Source organism: Olea europaea, unplaced genomic scaffold (assembly GCF_002742605.1).
Source record: "Olea europaea var. sylvestris unplaced genomic scaffold, O_europaea_v1 scaffold156, whole genome shotgun sequence".
In the NCBI taxonomy this organism is placed as follows: domain Eukaryota; kingdom Viridiplantae; phylum Streptophyta; class Magnoliopsida; order Lamiales; family Oleaceae; genus Olea; species Olea europaea.
This window is the reverse complement of record NW_019233203.1, coordinates 682,519-699,243: the sequence shown is the minus strand read 5'-3', so window position 1 is coordinate 699,243 and position 16,725 is coordinate 682,519. Positions and strand designations below refer to the sequence as shown.

Sequence of the window (16,725 nt, the reverse complement as noted above, 5' to 3'; positions counted from 1 at the left end):
TTCAAATCCATCTCTCTACAAATCTCAGTTTTCTCTCTACATAATAAACATATCGTTACTGAATTGTTGAAGTAAAGCGTAATTAGGATAATAGTGAAAATGGTGCACAAAACTAAAAAGAAAGAGACGGAGTTCAAGGTTTCAGTCCGCTACCAACGCTTTTTCAATGGTTGCCACATCGGGAAATGGAGCCTAGCAAAAGACTTCTTTTATTTGGCGAAAAATTTTACGGTTCTAGCTTTGTTTTCAGGTTTTCTCTAGTTAGGGATGTAGAGGAGACAAGTGACGATCCGTAGAAATCGGATTTAACAGATGACATGGTGGTGAAGAGGCAGGTAAATCTGTGCTTCGATTGCAGAAAGAAGGTAGGATTGACTGGATTCTGATGCTGTTGTAGAAGAGGGAAAAATAATGGCAACTATTTTCCAAAAGTTCTTTCTTAAAAAAAAAGAAGTTGAACCAACCTTGAGGGCCTTTATCATCCTGCCCCTAGAAATTTGTGAGGGAGGTAAATCGCGGGATGTATCACAATATGTCAAGGAACAAGAGCTGTTTGTACATTGCGCCTACAAGGAGTCCAATTCCATGTCTCAGGAATCGAACCCCAACACTGCGGCTGCCAGCAAGACGTGAAATTTGACACATTTTTAACGACGCATAAGTTGCAATGTAAAATTTTCGCCCATTATATTAGCAAAAATTGTAATGAACTTTTGAGGATGATGGCTAGAGTGCAAAAGTAGAAAGCTCAATGAGCAATGTGAAGCGTATTAAATTTAATTAGTAGTCCGTGACCATGGTATAAGTTGAGTGATTTTTGAAACAATTAACTCCAAAAAACAAGTCATAATTTATACCTGAATTTTGAAATTGAAACACTAAATACAAGATTTTCGGTAATTTTCTCTAATTTTAACATTTCATGGGCACACAACTTTTCAATCACACATTTCATCAATTCTCATAAAAATTTTGATTTTAATCCTACCAAAAAGGGCAAATATCAAATATTCCCATCCAATAATCTAGACGATACCGATAGAACATAAGACTTAACAAACATTTCTTCTTATAACATGCATCTAAAATTGAAAATAGAATTTTCACATTGCCCATAATATTCAAAATTTGCAATATTTTTCACCATTGATTTTTTTCCGAATTGTAACATTTTCCTCCAAAAAGTTATTACAAGAACAAAATTTATATGTATTCCCATCTATATTGCAAAGAAAAGGAGATACTGCATAACTAAATAAAATAAAACACTTGCTAAATAAATAACATGTCATTTCCATGCTTTCCTTCCGCGGAATTGCTTGCCAGAACGTTGCTGTTTTTTCTTCTTCTCTACCCGGACTTTTGCAATCTTGAATCTCCTTGCAGCAAGGGGCATAGCTTTTTTGTGTTCCTTTTGCTGGTTGCTTGTACCACCCGTCTGTCAAATATTGAAACATAAAATAAAGAAAAAGAAGCAATAATCCTGTTCAACACTCTGCCTAAAGCTTCAAACCCCCCTTGTGAGTTGCATTCGAATTCAAAACAAACATTTGTGATATGATATATGCCCAAGTTGAGAACCAAATGATAATATACAACACTAGACTCCTACATTGGACGTTACCTCTAAATGAAAAGGAAAAAAAAAATCCATACCTTTTTCCGTTTTATAGAAGTACGAGATTGATATTTCCCTCTCTCCTCCCTCCCGGCTCTTACCAATGCCAATTTTTCATCTTTGGTTAACTTCTTCCGTATGTTAGCCTGAGAAGAACAAGCAATCGCATCACACGAGTTTCTTCAATAGGACATGTGAGGTCTTTTGAGAATAACGAAGGAAACGAAATTCTCATAGCCCAGTTGGTGATTCCAAACTACACCATTGTTAATTGCTTCCTTTCTCCAAAAATGACGGGTGAAATAGAATTTCGGTTTTACTGCACTACAAGAACAAAGATGACAATGAAGAAACTTTGAATAGAACTCACCTCAAGTTTGGCAGCATCAATTCTCTTGGTACCAAGTTGGTCTGAGCTTGGAATCTTAAATCCATGCTGGACCACGGCAATTTTGGCCTCCTCCTTAGTCTAATAATCAAAGAAAAAGAGAAAATTACAACAATATAATAATAATTTCAACTCAACTAAGGTTCCATACTTAATTAGGGTATACAATCAAACATAAAATATAAGGAGACAAAAATATATGACTGTATTCTTAACATAATATGGAAGTATCTGCAATCAGATTCAACTACAAATACAAGACTGATCAGCACTATAGAAGCAACATACCTTAAGCTCTTTTATTCTTTGGAAGTCCTCGTTGGAAAGAATACCATCACTAGTGTTCTCAGCAGCATCCTCCACCTTTTCTCCAGCTAATTTCTTTAAAGCACGAAGACTCTTGCTGGCAGCATTCAATTGTCCGTCAAAATCAGAAAACTTCCTCTTCTGTGCTTTAGATTTCTTGTTCTTTGCAGTTCCATCATCAGATTCCAGTAAAGATGTAGGGTCCTCCTGTAGCTCCTCGTCGTCATGTTCATCACTCTTGTATTTGTCACTAATGTCATCTGCATGATCAGCAGTTTTATCATCATTATCACTATCAGACACTTCATCATCCTCTTGTACATCATATTCACCACTGTCACCATCAGTAACAGAGTCATCATCACTGGACCCACCATATTCACACTGAGAATCACCTTCTTCAATAGGCCCAACATCAACATTTTCATTATCATCATTGGACAAGCCACTGTATCCCCCATCCTCATCAATGTCATCACCACTGCCATCATCATCTTGTTTCAACAACTCGACCCCAGGGACATTACTAGCAACCTGCACCTCTCCAAATGCTTTAGGTCTGGCTTTTGGGTGAGTAGGCCTCCCTCTATCCTTCTTGATCAATAGTGAAGGGCAAACCTGCAAAATACCCTTTTTAGTCTTCATGAACAAAATATCTTCCGGTCAATATACTGACTACGATAACATCATTAGCTCATTTACCTCTCTGAATAAAGTAACAAGTGAACGTGCAGCTGAAGATACTGCCTTCTCGTGTGATTTTTTAGACAAAACGAGATCTTGAAGCAAATCTTCAATCATCAACTGGGAACGGATAAGGGGAAAACACTAGAAGTCAGATTACATCAGTCAAAAAAAAAAAAGGAAGAGTACATATGCGTATGGATTCAATGAAATGGGCATACCAAAGGCATGCGTAGACATATTTCCCGCACTACATTCAGTCCAACAGAGATTGCCTGGGAAAAACAATGGGACAAATAAAGTCCAATCAACATGGAAAAACTTATTTCTCAAGAAAAACAAGGTACTACCTCTGTACGTGACCGATCGTGCACAAATTGATTGACTATTTGCTTAAATAATGGTTCTACTGCATCAGGTGGTACCTAGTACAGAAAAAATTATGACTGAGCAGGTATCTCTCTATTGACAACAGATGAGACAGTCAACATTTCAATGAATGGGAATACGATTCAACCAAACGGAAAATACCATGTCATGGCAGGCCTGCACAGCTGCTGCAAGTAAACTTGTGACATCACGTTGATGAGGCTGAAAGAAATATAACCAGACTTCAAGTAACAATCAAAATCAATTGTCTCCACAACTCTTTGTGATTAATAAATTACACACCTGAATGTATTTTTGAAGGTAAGGATAGAAGTTTAACAAAATCAAGCGGTGAAGTCCAACAGTTCGGGAAATTACTTTTAACATCATCATCTTAACCTGCAAGGAAAAATACAAAGAAAATAACAAAATTCCCCATTCCAAAACAAAGGACGAAATATCAAAGTGATGAAAAATTGAATACAAACTACCTCAAACTTTTCATTGCAAGTTGGAAGGCGTGAGAACAGCTTTTCAGCAAAGCCCTGCAGGAAGAATACGAGTCAAATGCTTTCTACCATTTTCAACAGAACACATCACAGCAAACACTGACAATAATCAAACTAACCTGTGCATCTTTCAAATGGTTTAATGGTGAAAAGTAATTGGAATTATTACTATTCTTAGAAGAGAGCCGCTGCTGCTTCTTCATGCTACGAATGACACGTTGCAATTTCGCTTTCTTTTTCTTTTTGCTCGATGTTGTGCCTTTATGCTTTGCCTAGATATTCAAAAATTTATAAACAATTATGAGTTATCTGCCATTCATTTTAAACACAACAACATGATAAATGATTTTTTCCTTTATTCTCCCCAGAATGCAAATAAAGCAGAAAAGAAACATCTTCTAGACACGGATTTTTCCTACAATCCACTTGTCAACATGATAAGGAAGGTCTCTCACAGATGAACAGCATGCTAAACTTATCCATTCTTAAAAAAACAAGGTGCACACAGAAGAAATTAATCAATATGGCTATGAGGGTTCTGCTAGCTAATAAATGAGATGCTAAAATTATTAATGAATTTTCAAACACCAAGGCCAATTTTTGGGTCACGCGTTGGTTGAGTACCAACCTTGTAAATAGACTCTTTATTGACTACTATCTGAGTCTGTTGTGTTTCAAGGTCATCTTCACTGCCTGAATCATCAGCGTCATCATCATTTTCAATCTTCTCAGAATCAAGAAGAAATGATAGAGCGGCTATCATGATCCTGAAGAATTCAAATATTTTTAGAGCTTATCAAGTGTGAACATGCAATGTAAAACCAAAAAACAAGAGTAGGACAACCAAATATGCAATTTTGGTACTCCCTTTGATGACACGTGAAAACATGCCACACATATGGCATTTGCTGTCCGATCATCAAGCCAGACCTTCCTCCGATGAAAATCGCATAGGGTAATAAGAGCTCTTTTCGCTATTGCCTCATCTTCTCGCTATCATGAAACAAGAACTCAGACAATAATTATTAAATCATTATAAATCAACTAAAATGAGAAAAAAATGGTTTACCTAGTAAACTTACATACCTGCAACATGCTGAACAAAATATTTTGAAGTGCCCGATTCTTGGGATCATTCTTATGCTTCTGATTCATCCGCCTAATACCATGTATTACATTCGAGAATGCTAGCTGCCTCAACACCCTATCCCCCAAACTTTGGAGCTCCATGAACAATTCAAGTGTCTCCACAATATCAACTAACTAATACACAACAAAGTAATACCAAAAATAATTTAGAATGCCCGTAAATATACACTCCTGAGTTTTGACTCAAAGTTACATTCAAAAATAAATAGTATAAAATTTCCATTTACGTATTGTTTTGCATCATTTTTACCAAATTTTTAATTACTGAGCCGTTAAAGCTAAAACAACGGTCAACACCACTTTTTTGCAACTTCAGCCCTACTTAAAAGATGCATTTTTTGCCTTTTGGGGCAGTATGTATTTGCGTAATGCATAAAAATATGGACCAAACAATATGCTTTTAAGAGAGGCAACCTACACTTTAATTTTCTAAACCCATGAGATACTGGAAATTTACATATTATGCTGCAATCATTTTCTATTATTTTAACGCTCTAATCATAATAAATTAGAGAAACAAAGCTAGGTGTACAGAATTTTTATAGGTTAATACTTGGCGAATTTCATTCTTCCTTGTCACAAAAAAATAAAAAATAAATAAATAAAGGATCCTAAACAACAATACATTCATTAGAAAATAATTCTAAAAATCCAAAGGAAAAAATACCTTGCGATTACTTAGAAGAATCAGAGCTTCAGTTACATGCACCCTGAGTCCCGATGGCAGGGACAGGGCCGAAGACTTCAAAAATTGTGCCAGCTCTTTTGGGAATTGCGCTAATTGTTTAGGGTAAAATGGAGTGACATGAGCCAAGAACAAGGCTCTATCACCCAAATCCTTTGCCACCGTCGGGTCAGTGGCGATTCCACTCAATGAGGTAAAATTTAAAGCCGCTTGCTGCTCGAAAAGTTCGAGAGATGACTTAAATTGATAGTAAATTAAAACGAGCTCCGACGTATAGCCCTCGGGGTCGGACTTCATCTTGGATTGAAGAATTGGAAGGCTAAGCTTCTCCGATGCACGACCAGAGGCAGACATGAAATCTTGGATCAAGGCCCTGGAAGACGCCATGGATTGTATTTTCGGTGCTTGTAGGTAGGGACAGACCTAGACATTTTGTATCGTGGGGTCAATAATTTGCTCTCTACTCTAACATACGAATTTTTATTAAAATATTTTTCCATGACTTTTAAAAAAAATAATACATAAATAAATAAATACCATATTTCTTTTTTCATCAAAACATAACATTAAATTCATAATAAACAACAATTATCTTCATAAACAATTCTAAATCACCAAGTAAGAGAAAGCCATTACTTGGAATTGAGATTTGACTTTTGAGATTGAAGTCTAATATTTCCATCTCTGCAGTTGCAGCTCTTTTGTCTTGTATTTGTTCTGTTGAATAATATTTTCAGCAATCCACTACAAAAAATGCTAATCCATTGTATCATACAATCCCGTCCAACACTGTCTACCTAAATTGTCCTAAGAGTACCCCAAGTCTTAGGTACGACGTATAGAATACATTGACTCACTGCAAAACTCTGTTGTTTTACAAACCAAGGTTCCTTAAAGCCTACAGTAATAACAGAACATAAGAACTTTATCGTTTAAAATTCCAGGGTGTTCAATGCACCCTGGACAAAGAATAAATATGAGAAAATTATTAAATAGCAGCTCAAGGACTAGAAAAAGCAAAACTATACAAGATCTTGAATCTTATGACATACTAATTTCCCTTAAATCCAACAACTAAGGTGTAAAATATTGACCTCTTCCAATATATTAAGCAAGCTTCAATTTTTCCAAAAAATTTTAATCTCAACTGTTATATATATATTTTTTTCCTCGATAACAAATTAAATCACAAAACCCAGAAATATTATCAGAAATACCCAACAAAGCTATCGAGCAGATATAAAATTAGCAATAATATAATAATTTTCAATTACAATATTTAAAACAAATGAAAACGAAAAAAATTACCTCATTACCACATATATCATCAGTCTTCTTGGAACAATAACGAGATCCCCCTTCTGACACCATATTATATAATTTCTCCCAATGTCTTTGAATACCCTATATGTACATACATATATATGGTGTGTGCGCGTGTGTATTCTCGGTTACAAGATCAAGCCAAAAAAAAATGTAAATTAAATATAAAAAATACTCAAAAATGGAGATCTACCAATTTAAAATTCTCGACCTCGAGAGAAAAAAAAGGAGGGAGACAAATAGCCGCTTAGAATTTCCAGAGCCCCCAAAATATTTATGACCCAGAAAAAATAATACTTGAAATTAGCAAAAAATGGAAAATAAATAAATAAATAATAGTCTACAAAACTTGAAGTTACAAATCAAAAGGGATTGAAGGACGGAAGGTTGTTTACAAGGAAGCCTCTCTCCCTGCATATATCCTCTCTGGTAAACGGGTGGCAGTTTATAAAGATAAAGGAGGCCTTTTCTTGATGTCTTATACCCTACTTTCTATAGAACCGTTTACAGATTGGGAACATTCTTTGCAATGACGAAAATGCCAAAGTTACTGTAATTATATATAGGATGTTTTGGTCATATTTGTTTCTGGGACTATTAAGCCGGATCCTCATGAATATATTAATCGGACTGATACAATTAGGAGTAGGGGTGGCAAATGGGCCGAGCGGTTCGTTCGCTCGATTCGCGAAAACAGAGCTCGTGGACGGTTTGGGCTCGTAAAAATACGAGTCCAAGCGCGAGTCGAGCGGGCCGGTTTGGTGGGTGAGCCGCTCGGCTCGCAAAGTAAACAAGCCGCTCGTTTTTGGCTTGTGGCTCGTTGAAAACGAGCCCACGAGCTCGTGGGCTCATGTAAAAAGTGATCGAAATGGTCACTTTTTTAGTGACCGTAGTGACCTTTGTCAGTGACCGTTTCGGTCCTTGAATTTTATTTTTTTTAATATAAAATTATGATCGTTAACGGTCACTGAATTTTTTTTTCTTTCCTCTTCTTCTTCTGCAAATAGTGGCATTTAGCCACAAAAATTTCTACAATTCATTCTTAATTCTCAATTCTCTTTCTTTCAACTCTCTTGTGTTGTGTTGATAGTTGTGCAATTCTTATATACAATTTATACAATATTCAATTCTCATTTCTCACTATATTTATTGAAATTTCATCCAATTTTCATTTCTCACTACATTTATACAATTATTCTTTTACTAGTTATTATTTATTACAATTAAACAAATGGATTAACGTACATTTGTCGAAAACCTGTTCGGTGTGGAAGGAAACAAATCGCCTATGACACCGCAAAATCAATTTCGGAATCAATTTGAAGGTCTAAATGACGTACCCTTACGTGAAGATATTCCAGATTTTGATCTTCATCATCATGTAAGCGACAATCCAAATTATCCAATTAATTTGGATGATATTGACGTTCCCGAAACGGAACACGATCAGGAAGAAGAGGTTGAATTAAACATTCCTGATGCGAGGGGAAAGCAAAAGGGAAAAAAAACAAGCAAAATGTTGGGATCATTTTAAGTTGATTTCAACGGGAAAAATCATTAATGGAGTCTCAGAATAGAAAGCAGTATGTAAATACTGCCAACAGAGATTGGCATGACAAAGAGAAATTGGTACCACACATCTCAACCGCCATTAAAAAGTATGTGCGGTCAAACACGGACTTATTCCAAGCTGTCAAACACAATTGCAATTTGGCAGTCCAGATGTCGTTGGTTCTGCTGCACCCCTATCCACATGGGTGTATTCGGAGGAGAGAGCTCGAACCGGAATGTTAAAGCTTGATGCTAGTGCTGAATTGCCTTTGACATTAATTGACAACCAACACTACATCTCGTATGTGAAAGAATATTTGCAGTCAAGGTACGTTCGGGTAAGTCGAAACACTCTTCGTTCCGATACAATACAATATTTTACTGAAACAAAACGACAATTAATTATGGATTTGCAAAAATATGGGGATGTCATATCTTTAACTTCGAATATATGAAAAGAGATTAATAAAAGAGCATATATAACTGCAACTGCACATTATATAGACTCACTTTGGTGCATGCATAAAAAAATTTTGCTTTTAGAATTATTAAGTTTCCTCACAATGCTAATAATATATTTAATGCTATTGTTAGTATTGTTAGAGAATATCATTGCAAAAGTAAAATTCATTCATTTACTTTCGATAATACTAATGTTAATAAAGTAGTTGCCGATAAATTGCATAGGGTACTGCAACCTGATTTTGGTGGGTATTTGTTTCATATTCATTGTGTATACCATATTTTGAATTTAATTGTTCAAAATGGTTTAAAATATATAAAGGATGAACTTCAAAATATTAGGAACGCACTAATATATATCACAATCTCCCCAAATAGAAAATAAGCATTTGAGGATTATTGTGCCAAATAGGAGTACAAAATATTAAAACATTTGTTAGCGACGTAGGTTATAGGTGGAACTCTACTTCCTTGTTATTAAAGTCATGTGAATGTTTTGAACATTTAATAACTGACTTTTATAACAATAGACATGTTAGAAGTGATAACGAGGGTATATTGACTGAACGTGATTGGCAAATAGCTTTGAAAATTAAAAGATTTTTGACATCTTTTTATGAAACCACTATGATTTTATTGGGCATTTACTATCACACCAACTGTATGGTGCTTGAACGTCTTTATATAATTGCAAGAACATTTTCCCTGATTTTAGTGAAATTATAATTGCTATGGAATTAAAATTTAGAAAAATATTGGGAAGACTTGTCTATATTATTTCTTTTAGCATGCGTGATGGACCCCCGATATAATTTATCGGGAACTAAATATATAATTGATCAAATTTCAAACGCCTTAACATTTGATACACCTATCACATATAGAAATTTAGAGCAAACATTATGTGAAATGTATGAATTATATGCGAATCGAATGGGTACCAATATTAGTCGGATACCATCTACACCTACTCCTTCCGCTGATATTGAAGAAGAACATGCGAAATATTTGATTTATTTCAAGGCATTAATTCGTATAGATATAATTTATCTGCAATGTGTTCATTTACTGCCACTGTCATGCCATCACCATCTGTATCACATTCTCATCAAACATCTACGGACTCAAGCCATAATGCATTGTCTGCTGAATTAATTGATTATTTCAACCAGAATATGTCAACAGATAAAACAATTAAAAAAAGTTTAGATGAAGTAATTGAATTCTGGCGAAGGTATGAACAACGTTGGCCAGTTATATTTGCGATTGCAAAAGATCCGCTAACGCCTCTAATTAACACTGTTGCTTCAGAGTTCGCTTTTAGTGCAGGTAAGAGAGTTTTGAGCGAGGTCAAGAGCCGACTAAAAGAAGATATTTTAGAAGCGTTAATGTGCGTTAAGGATTGACAGGATGCTCATTTTCAACTACAAGATAAATGTGTCGAAATTGCATGTCGTCAAGTAAGTGATATTTGATTTAATTATATTGATGAAACTTTTCTTTTCTTATCGTTACTTTTAATTTTCTTTAAAAAATTGTACACGCTACAAAAAATTGTTTGTGTACAATTTTTAACTCTGCCCACTGAAAATTTAAGTAGTCGATCACAAGCCTGGATAAAGTAGGAGGGTTTATATTTTATCTATTTTAAAAAGAAAAATAAAAAAATAAAAAATAAAGAATTCATTTTTATTTTTATTTTTATCTCTTTTAGTTAAAAAAAAGGAAAAAAAATTCTTTCCACCAATTTAGTTAAATTTTTGTTAGTACTTAGTACTATTATTACTATATGTCTACATTTTAAATTCTTTGCTCGAACAACACCGTGCGTACCTTTACATATAATTTTCGAAATAAATTCCTTCTGAAAATTGAAATGGTAATCGAATGATTGCTCTTTCAATTGTCAGAAGTCTTTCACTTCGAAGATTATATATAATCTTCGAAGTGAAAGACTTTTATATAATTTTCGAAGTGAAGATTTCTGACAATTGAAAGGACATTCGATTACCCTTTCAATTTTTAGAAGGGCATTACTTCGAAAATTATATGTACGGGGACGCGCAGCGTTGTTTGAAAAAATAATTTTTAATACTGTTTAAAATTTTCTTTAAAAAATTATACACGAACAAACAAACAAACAGCACAATTTTTAACTCCGCCTACTCTAAATTTGCATAGCCGGTCCCAAACCTTGATAAAGTAGGAGGGTTTAAATTTTTTACCTAGTTTTTTTATATATAAAGATTTTTTATATAAAAAATTCACGATTTAAAAATTAAATTTACTTTTTTTATTTTCCAATTTACCTATTTGTTTCAAAAAAAAAAAAACGACCTCTGCTCGCGAGCCGAGCTCGCCTATTTTTTGACGAGCCGAGTCGTTTCAAAACGAGCATCATGGGCCGAGCCGAGCTAACACCTCTAATTTGGAGCTGTAGTAACGGGTACTTTTCAAATTGGCTGAGTCAAAGATCAAGTTTTGCACTTTAACCAATTTTATTTTTTATTCACCACATTGGCCTCTTGTGTTAAAAAAAGACAATTGTGCCCTTATTGTGTTCCATAATTACAAAAATATGTTAATTCTTTGAAAGACAATAATATCCTTAAAAGTTTAAATAAATTCAATCACTTCCCCATGTAAATTTCAAAATCAATTTTGCTTATCAGTTTCTTCAATACAGCTAAAAAGAAATTTCATTTTCCATGTGCTAGAACATTGAAATCTTACAAAATTATCAAAAGTTCAACAAAAAAACATTACTCACAGTTGGGACACAAAATTGGTAAGTGTAAATACGTATTTTTAATTTCGTTTTAGTTAATCTAGTATATTGTTTGAATCTTTAAGTCTTATTTCGACAAAAACAGATGAATTATTACAGTATTAAACATAGATGTATTATTTTGTTAGCAAAAACGAAGAAAAAATTCATCTGTATGCATATTATTTCAAGAAAAATTCATAGTTATCTGTAAAATAAATAGAACATTATTTCGTTGAAAAAAAAATTCCAGCCAGCCCAGATGTACGGGCCGACCATTTCCAGCCAACCCAAAAATCTAGGCCGACTAGAAATAGCCGGATGTTTCCATCCGGCCCTCCAGTCTGCCCGGACATACTGGGTCAGCTGTTTCGCCTCCCCTTTTTTTTATTTTGTTATTTTTTTTAATGTTTAAGATTTTATAATTTATTTGTTCATATTTAATATATATTGTTTATTGAAATAAATATTAATGAATATTTAATACTAATTGAAATAAATATTTTTGAAACAATTAAAATAATCAATGAATTATTATAAGTATAAAATTAAATTAAATATGAAATGAATAATTTAAAAAATTATATATTAATTCATTATATTTAATCTATTATCTTATATTTTTAATTTGTGGCAGATATGACATTAACATGTGTCCCAATTTGTTATTTTGGTGAATTTTAAAAGAATGAAAATACTCAGTGGGAATGAAAATGGATGAGTAAAGGAGATGGGGTTAAAACAATTTTTATAACAAGGAGTACATCGTTTACAGAAATGTACCATAATATACAAAACATGCTTAACGTCGATCCCTCTCAATACGATATGGAATTGAGATTTTTGTTTTATAAGCATTCAATCATTCCCATTCCACCTATAAAAATTACTTCTAAAGTGGAGATGATGCATCTAATTAAATTGAACCAAGGCCCAAAATCGACTTCTATTTGCGTAACTTTATTGAGGAAGAATGTCCTCGAAGGTGAACACGAAGTTTTCAATGAAGAGAATCATAATGTAAATGATGTTTGTGATACAATTCAAATTGTTCGTGAAGATGAGTTGGTTATTCCCGAGACCATTGATACTCACCATGATCACACTGTTACGCACAGAATTCCATCGGTAGTTGAAGACAACGAGAATGAAAACGTATTTACAAACGAGGATTTGATTGTTTTATCCCGTAAGAGACATGAGTCGGGTAGGAGCTCACATGCCAGACCCAGTACACGGTCATCTAATTGTTCGCGTGTGATTTCCGATGATAAAGATGTGTATGTCGAACAACTGTTCGAATCAAAGAAAGAATTGCAAGAAACTGTGTACCGAATTGCTTTAAGACATAACTTCGAGTTTAAAGTGAAGAAATCAAACAAATCGACGCACACAATTATCTGCATTGACGACAGTTGCCATTGGCGTTTGCGAGCGACGAAGATGGACATGAATGAGTTCTTTGTAGTTCGTAAGTATGCACGAAAACATACTTGCGAAGTGGGTTTTCTTCGAAATGATCACAGGCAGGTCCAATCATGGTTCATTGGTCGAGAAATAATGCACAAGTTCCAGGACCCAAGAACGATCTACAGACCTTCGAAATCATTAATGACGTTCGACAAGAGTATGGGTGGTCATGAGCTATCAGAAGGTTTGGAAGGCCAAAAAATGTGCATTGATGGACTTATGGATTCGACCAAGGAGAGTTATGCTAAATTGGCTAGGTATTTCATTGTTTAGATGTTTATTTCTTTGTTATTTTAATTGTTTTTGCAATTATGTAATTCAATTGTTTATTTAATATGTAATTAATTATTTAACTAAATTGTTTATTTTAATGTTCATTTAATATTGAATAGGTTATGTAAATTATGATTATTGTTGATTTACATTGGGAATGTATTGCTATAACATGGAAAGAATTAATATTTGGTCGACATTTTTTATTGAGAAGGATGACGATAATCGCTTCAAGTATTTTTTTATGGCCCTTGGACAATGCGTTCGAGGATTTCGAAACGCAATGGGACCCCTAATCCTAGTCGACGGTACAACCCTTAAAGTGAATACGGGGGCAAGTTGATTATTGTAACATGTCAAGTTGCCAACATCCAAATTTACCCTCTTACGTTTGACATAGTCGACAGAGAAAATGATCTAGTGATGAGTTGATTTTTCACGAAGTTGAGCGAAATAATTGGGGATGTTGAAAACCTTGCATTCGTAACCGATCGAGGGCAATTAATAATAAATGGTATTGTCGAAGTCTTCCCCGATGCACATCATGGTTATTGTATGTACCATATACAAGGAAACTTGAAGACCAGGTATCGAGGTAAGGGCATCGTTACGTTGTTTAGAAGAGTTGCAGAGGCTTATAGTTTTGAAGAGTCTGAGAAGTCTATGGTCGAAATAGACAGTAAATCGCATGCTGCATGGGAGTATCTAACAGAGATGGGGATCAAACATTGGGCATGATCACATTTCACAAGACGTCGATACAACATGATGACGTCGAACAATGCAGAGTCGCTTAACGCTTTATTCAAGAAGATGGAGAGTTACCAATTCTCGCAATGATTGAGAACATTCGTAACAAGCTACAACGGTGATTTCATGATCGACGTAAGGAATCACAGAGTTGTACAAGTGTGCTAACCCCGGCTCGAGAAGATAGACTCTTCAAGATTCCAGATGTGGCAAGAAAAGTATATGTAGAACCACGTGATCAGTTTCGCTTCTTCGTGAGATGTGCACGTAATTTCGGATACATAGTGGACTTGAATGATAACATGTGCACGTATAGACAGTTTCAGTTGGAGAGTTTTTCGTGTACACATGCAGTGGCAATGGCTATGCATAGAGGATTTCCACTACACACCTTATGCAGTGCATATTACATTGGCGTTAATTATTTATGCATATTATTTATGTTAATTATTAGATTTAGTTTTTTTATTTAAACATTTCATTCATTAGTTTCATTTGTTATCTACATTATTTATGCATATTATTTATGTTAATTATCTGAAATCGTAGTATCTGAAAAATTTTTTAGACACACTGCGTTCTCCACAATACACACAAACATTATAAATAAACATATAAACTGTAAAATAAATAATTAAATATTACATAAATAATTAACATTTTATAATTCTTTCGTAATTACAAATAAATGAATGAAATGTACAATGTTTAAATAAATGTAAAAATATGTACAATTATTTATGGATCCCTATTAAATTTAAATAAATCACATGCTAATTTATTTCTCCAATTTCGTATCAATGCCTGGTTGATTGCATCAACCTTATATGTTACACTTAAAAATTCTATATACTTGATGACAAATATACCGCAATCACCCCTACAATTAAACAATATTGTATTAACACATCACCGTCTAGTTAGAACCTAAGTTGTAAATTAAAAATAAAATAAAATTACACACACTTACAATATTTGCTACCTCGCCGCCGTCGTGTCCCGTACGGTGGCCAGTCTCTCTTGCATAGTGATGTTCGCTCGTCTAGCCATCATGGAAACGATCGCAGACATTGACTTCAGATTTCGCTCGAGCTGACATTGTGTCAAGCATGAATGATCGAGGTCATACACATACATAGTGGAGTCGACGAATACGGTCTCTTAGGCATCGAAAACTCCCTCCTGAACACGCGTAATGTATCTAGAAAACATCTCCAACTCCATGGGTAGTTGAAGACATCAATGTCATCAACAACCTCCAAATGGAAAATGTCAATCGATGTTTTCTTGTGATGACACCGGAGTACACTCTCGATGATAAGCACCAAGCCCAGCTTCAGCCTATCAAACATCTTATCACATCTCCTTAATGCATCACCCAACCGCGCTAGAGTAACTGTCCTCTGTCCACAAAAATATTCATTCAACAGCCTTCTGTTCCTCGGAACACGGGCCCTCGCATCTCCTTCGTTCGTATATCACAGTCTAGTGACGAGGGCAAACTCAAATATGGAGGACGTCGCTACCTTGTCCCCAAGATCAAAATGGAGGGCATCTCCGTTAACTGGCTTCAGCAACTGACATAGCTGGGCATTGAACAGCTGCCCAGACCACTCTATATCTCGCAACGAATACAATGGCAATAAGCATGATCGACGTAATATATCCGCGTGCTCGTTATCCAACAAATCTAATACCAAAGTGAAGTTAGTAAAGTTACAATTCAATGTAACTTTACCAGAGATCTATCAGATAGCGTCGTCCAAATGATATTCCATCCTGCAAAATTTCAAATATTAGAACCCTGTGCAAATAATATTTGATAAACCAAATTTTTTGTTGATAGGTAATTGATAAACAAAAATATTATAAAAATAAACTAACACACTGCTACTATATGCAATAACCAACTGATAACGGAATAAAGGAAATGAACGTAAATGACTATTTTTCGTATACTTAATTTGCTAATTTGATTGATATTTTAATTTTCTAATTTAATTGCTTATTTTTAATATTTTACAAATGTTTAAATATTTATTTAAATTTTTTGTGTATTACTTATTTAATATTTAATTATTTATTTTAATTATTTTACTAACACTTATTTTGATCGTTTATTTTAATATTTTAATTGCTTATTTTAATTATTTTACTAACACTTAATTTAATTATTTATTTTTAATTAAAGTTTAAATACTTATTTTAATTCTTTATGCATATTGCTTATTTCATATTTAAAAATTTATTTTAATTGCTTTGCCAAAAATAAATTTGATTGATATTTTAATTTTCTAATTTAATTTCTTATTTTTATTATTTTGCAAATGTTTAAATATTTATTTAAACTCTTTATGTATATTACTTATTTAATATTTAATTATTTCTTTTAATTATTTTACTATTACTTAACATAAAATA

General features: G+C 33.9%; 1 protein-coding gene across 6 annotated transcripts; it reads right to left on the bottom strand.

Annotated features, from left to right (window-relative positions):
• Positions 1-1,115: 1,115 nt before the first annotated feature.
• On the bottom strand, positions 1,116-7,559 carry LOC111376768 (protein SDA1 homolog). 6 transcript variants are annotated; one of them, XM_022999758.1, is made up of 17 exons: positions 7,225-7,559; positions 7,017-7,112; positions 5,691-6,131; positions 4,961-5,137; positions 4,743-4,867; positions 4,503-4,641; positions 3,994-4,146; positions 3,857-3,910; positions 3,669-3,764; positions 3,528-3,587; positions 3,347-3,421; positions 3,218-3,271; positions 3,015-3,140; positions 2,295-2,930; positions 1,989-2,087; positions 1,657-1,764; positions 1,116-1,438 (listed from the first exon to the last, which is right to left on the bottom strand). In XM_022999758.1, exons 2-17 carry the CDS (start codon positions 7,077-7,079, stop codon positions 1,289-1,291), a joined length of 2,556 nt encoding a protein of 851 aa, XP_022855526.1. In that variant the 5' UTR covers positions 7,080-7,112; positions 7,225-7,559; the 3' UTR covers positions 1,116-1,288. The 6 variants fall into 6 exon arrangements, with proteins under 6 accessions (XP_022855526.1, XP_022855530.1, XP_022855529.1 ...); XM_022999762.1 differs by adding an exon at positions 6,345-6,452 and having other exon boundaries at positions 7,017-7,558; XM_022999761.1 differs by adding an exon at positions 6,345-6,425 and having other exon boundaries at positions 7,017-7,558.
• Positions 7,560-16,725: the final 9,166 nt, after the last annotated feature.

Excerpts from the sequence above, each read along its gene's own strand:
- LOC111376768 (XM_022999757.1), bottom strand. The coding sequence starts at position 7,079 with ATGGTGTCAGAAGGGGGATCTCGTTATTGTTCCAAGAAGACTGATGAT. Across the intron at positions 4,147-4,502 it reads ATAAAGAGTCTATTTACAAG|GCAAAGCATAAAGGCACAAC; the intron begins GTTGGTACTCAA and ends TTGAATATCTAG. Across the intron at positions 3,141-3,217 it reads TATGTCTACGCATGCCTTTG|TGTTTTCCCCTTATCCGTTC; the intron begins GTATGCCCATTT and ends TCTGACTTCTAG.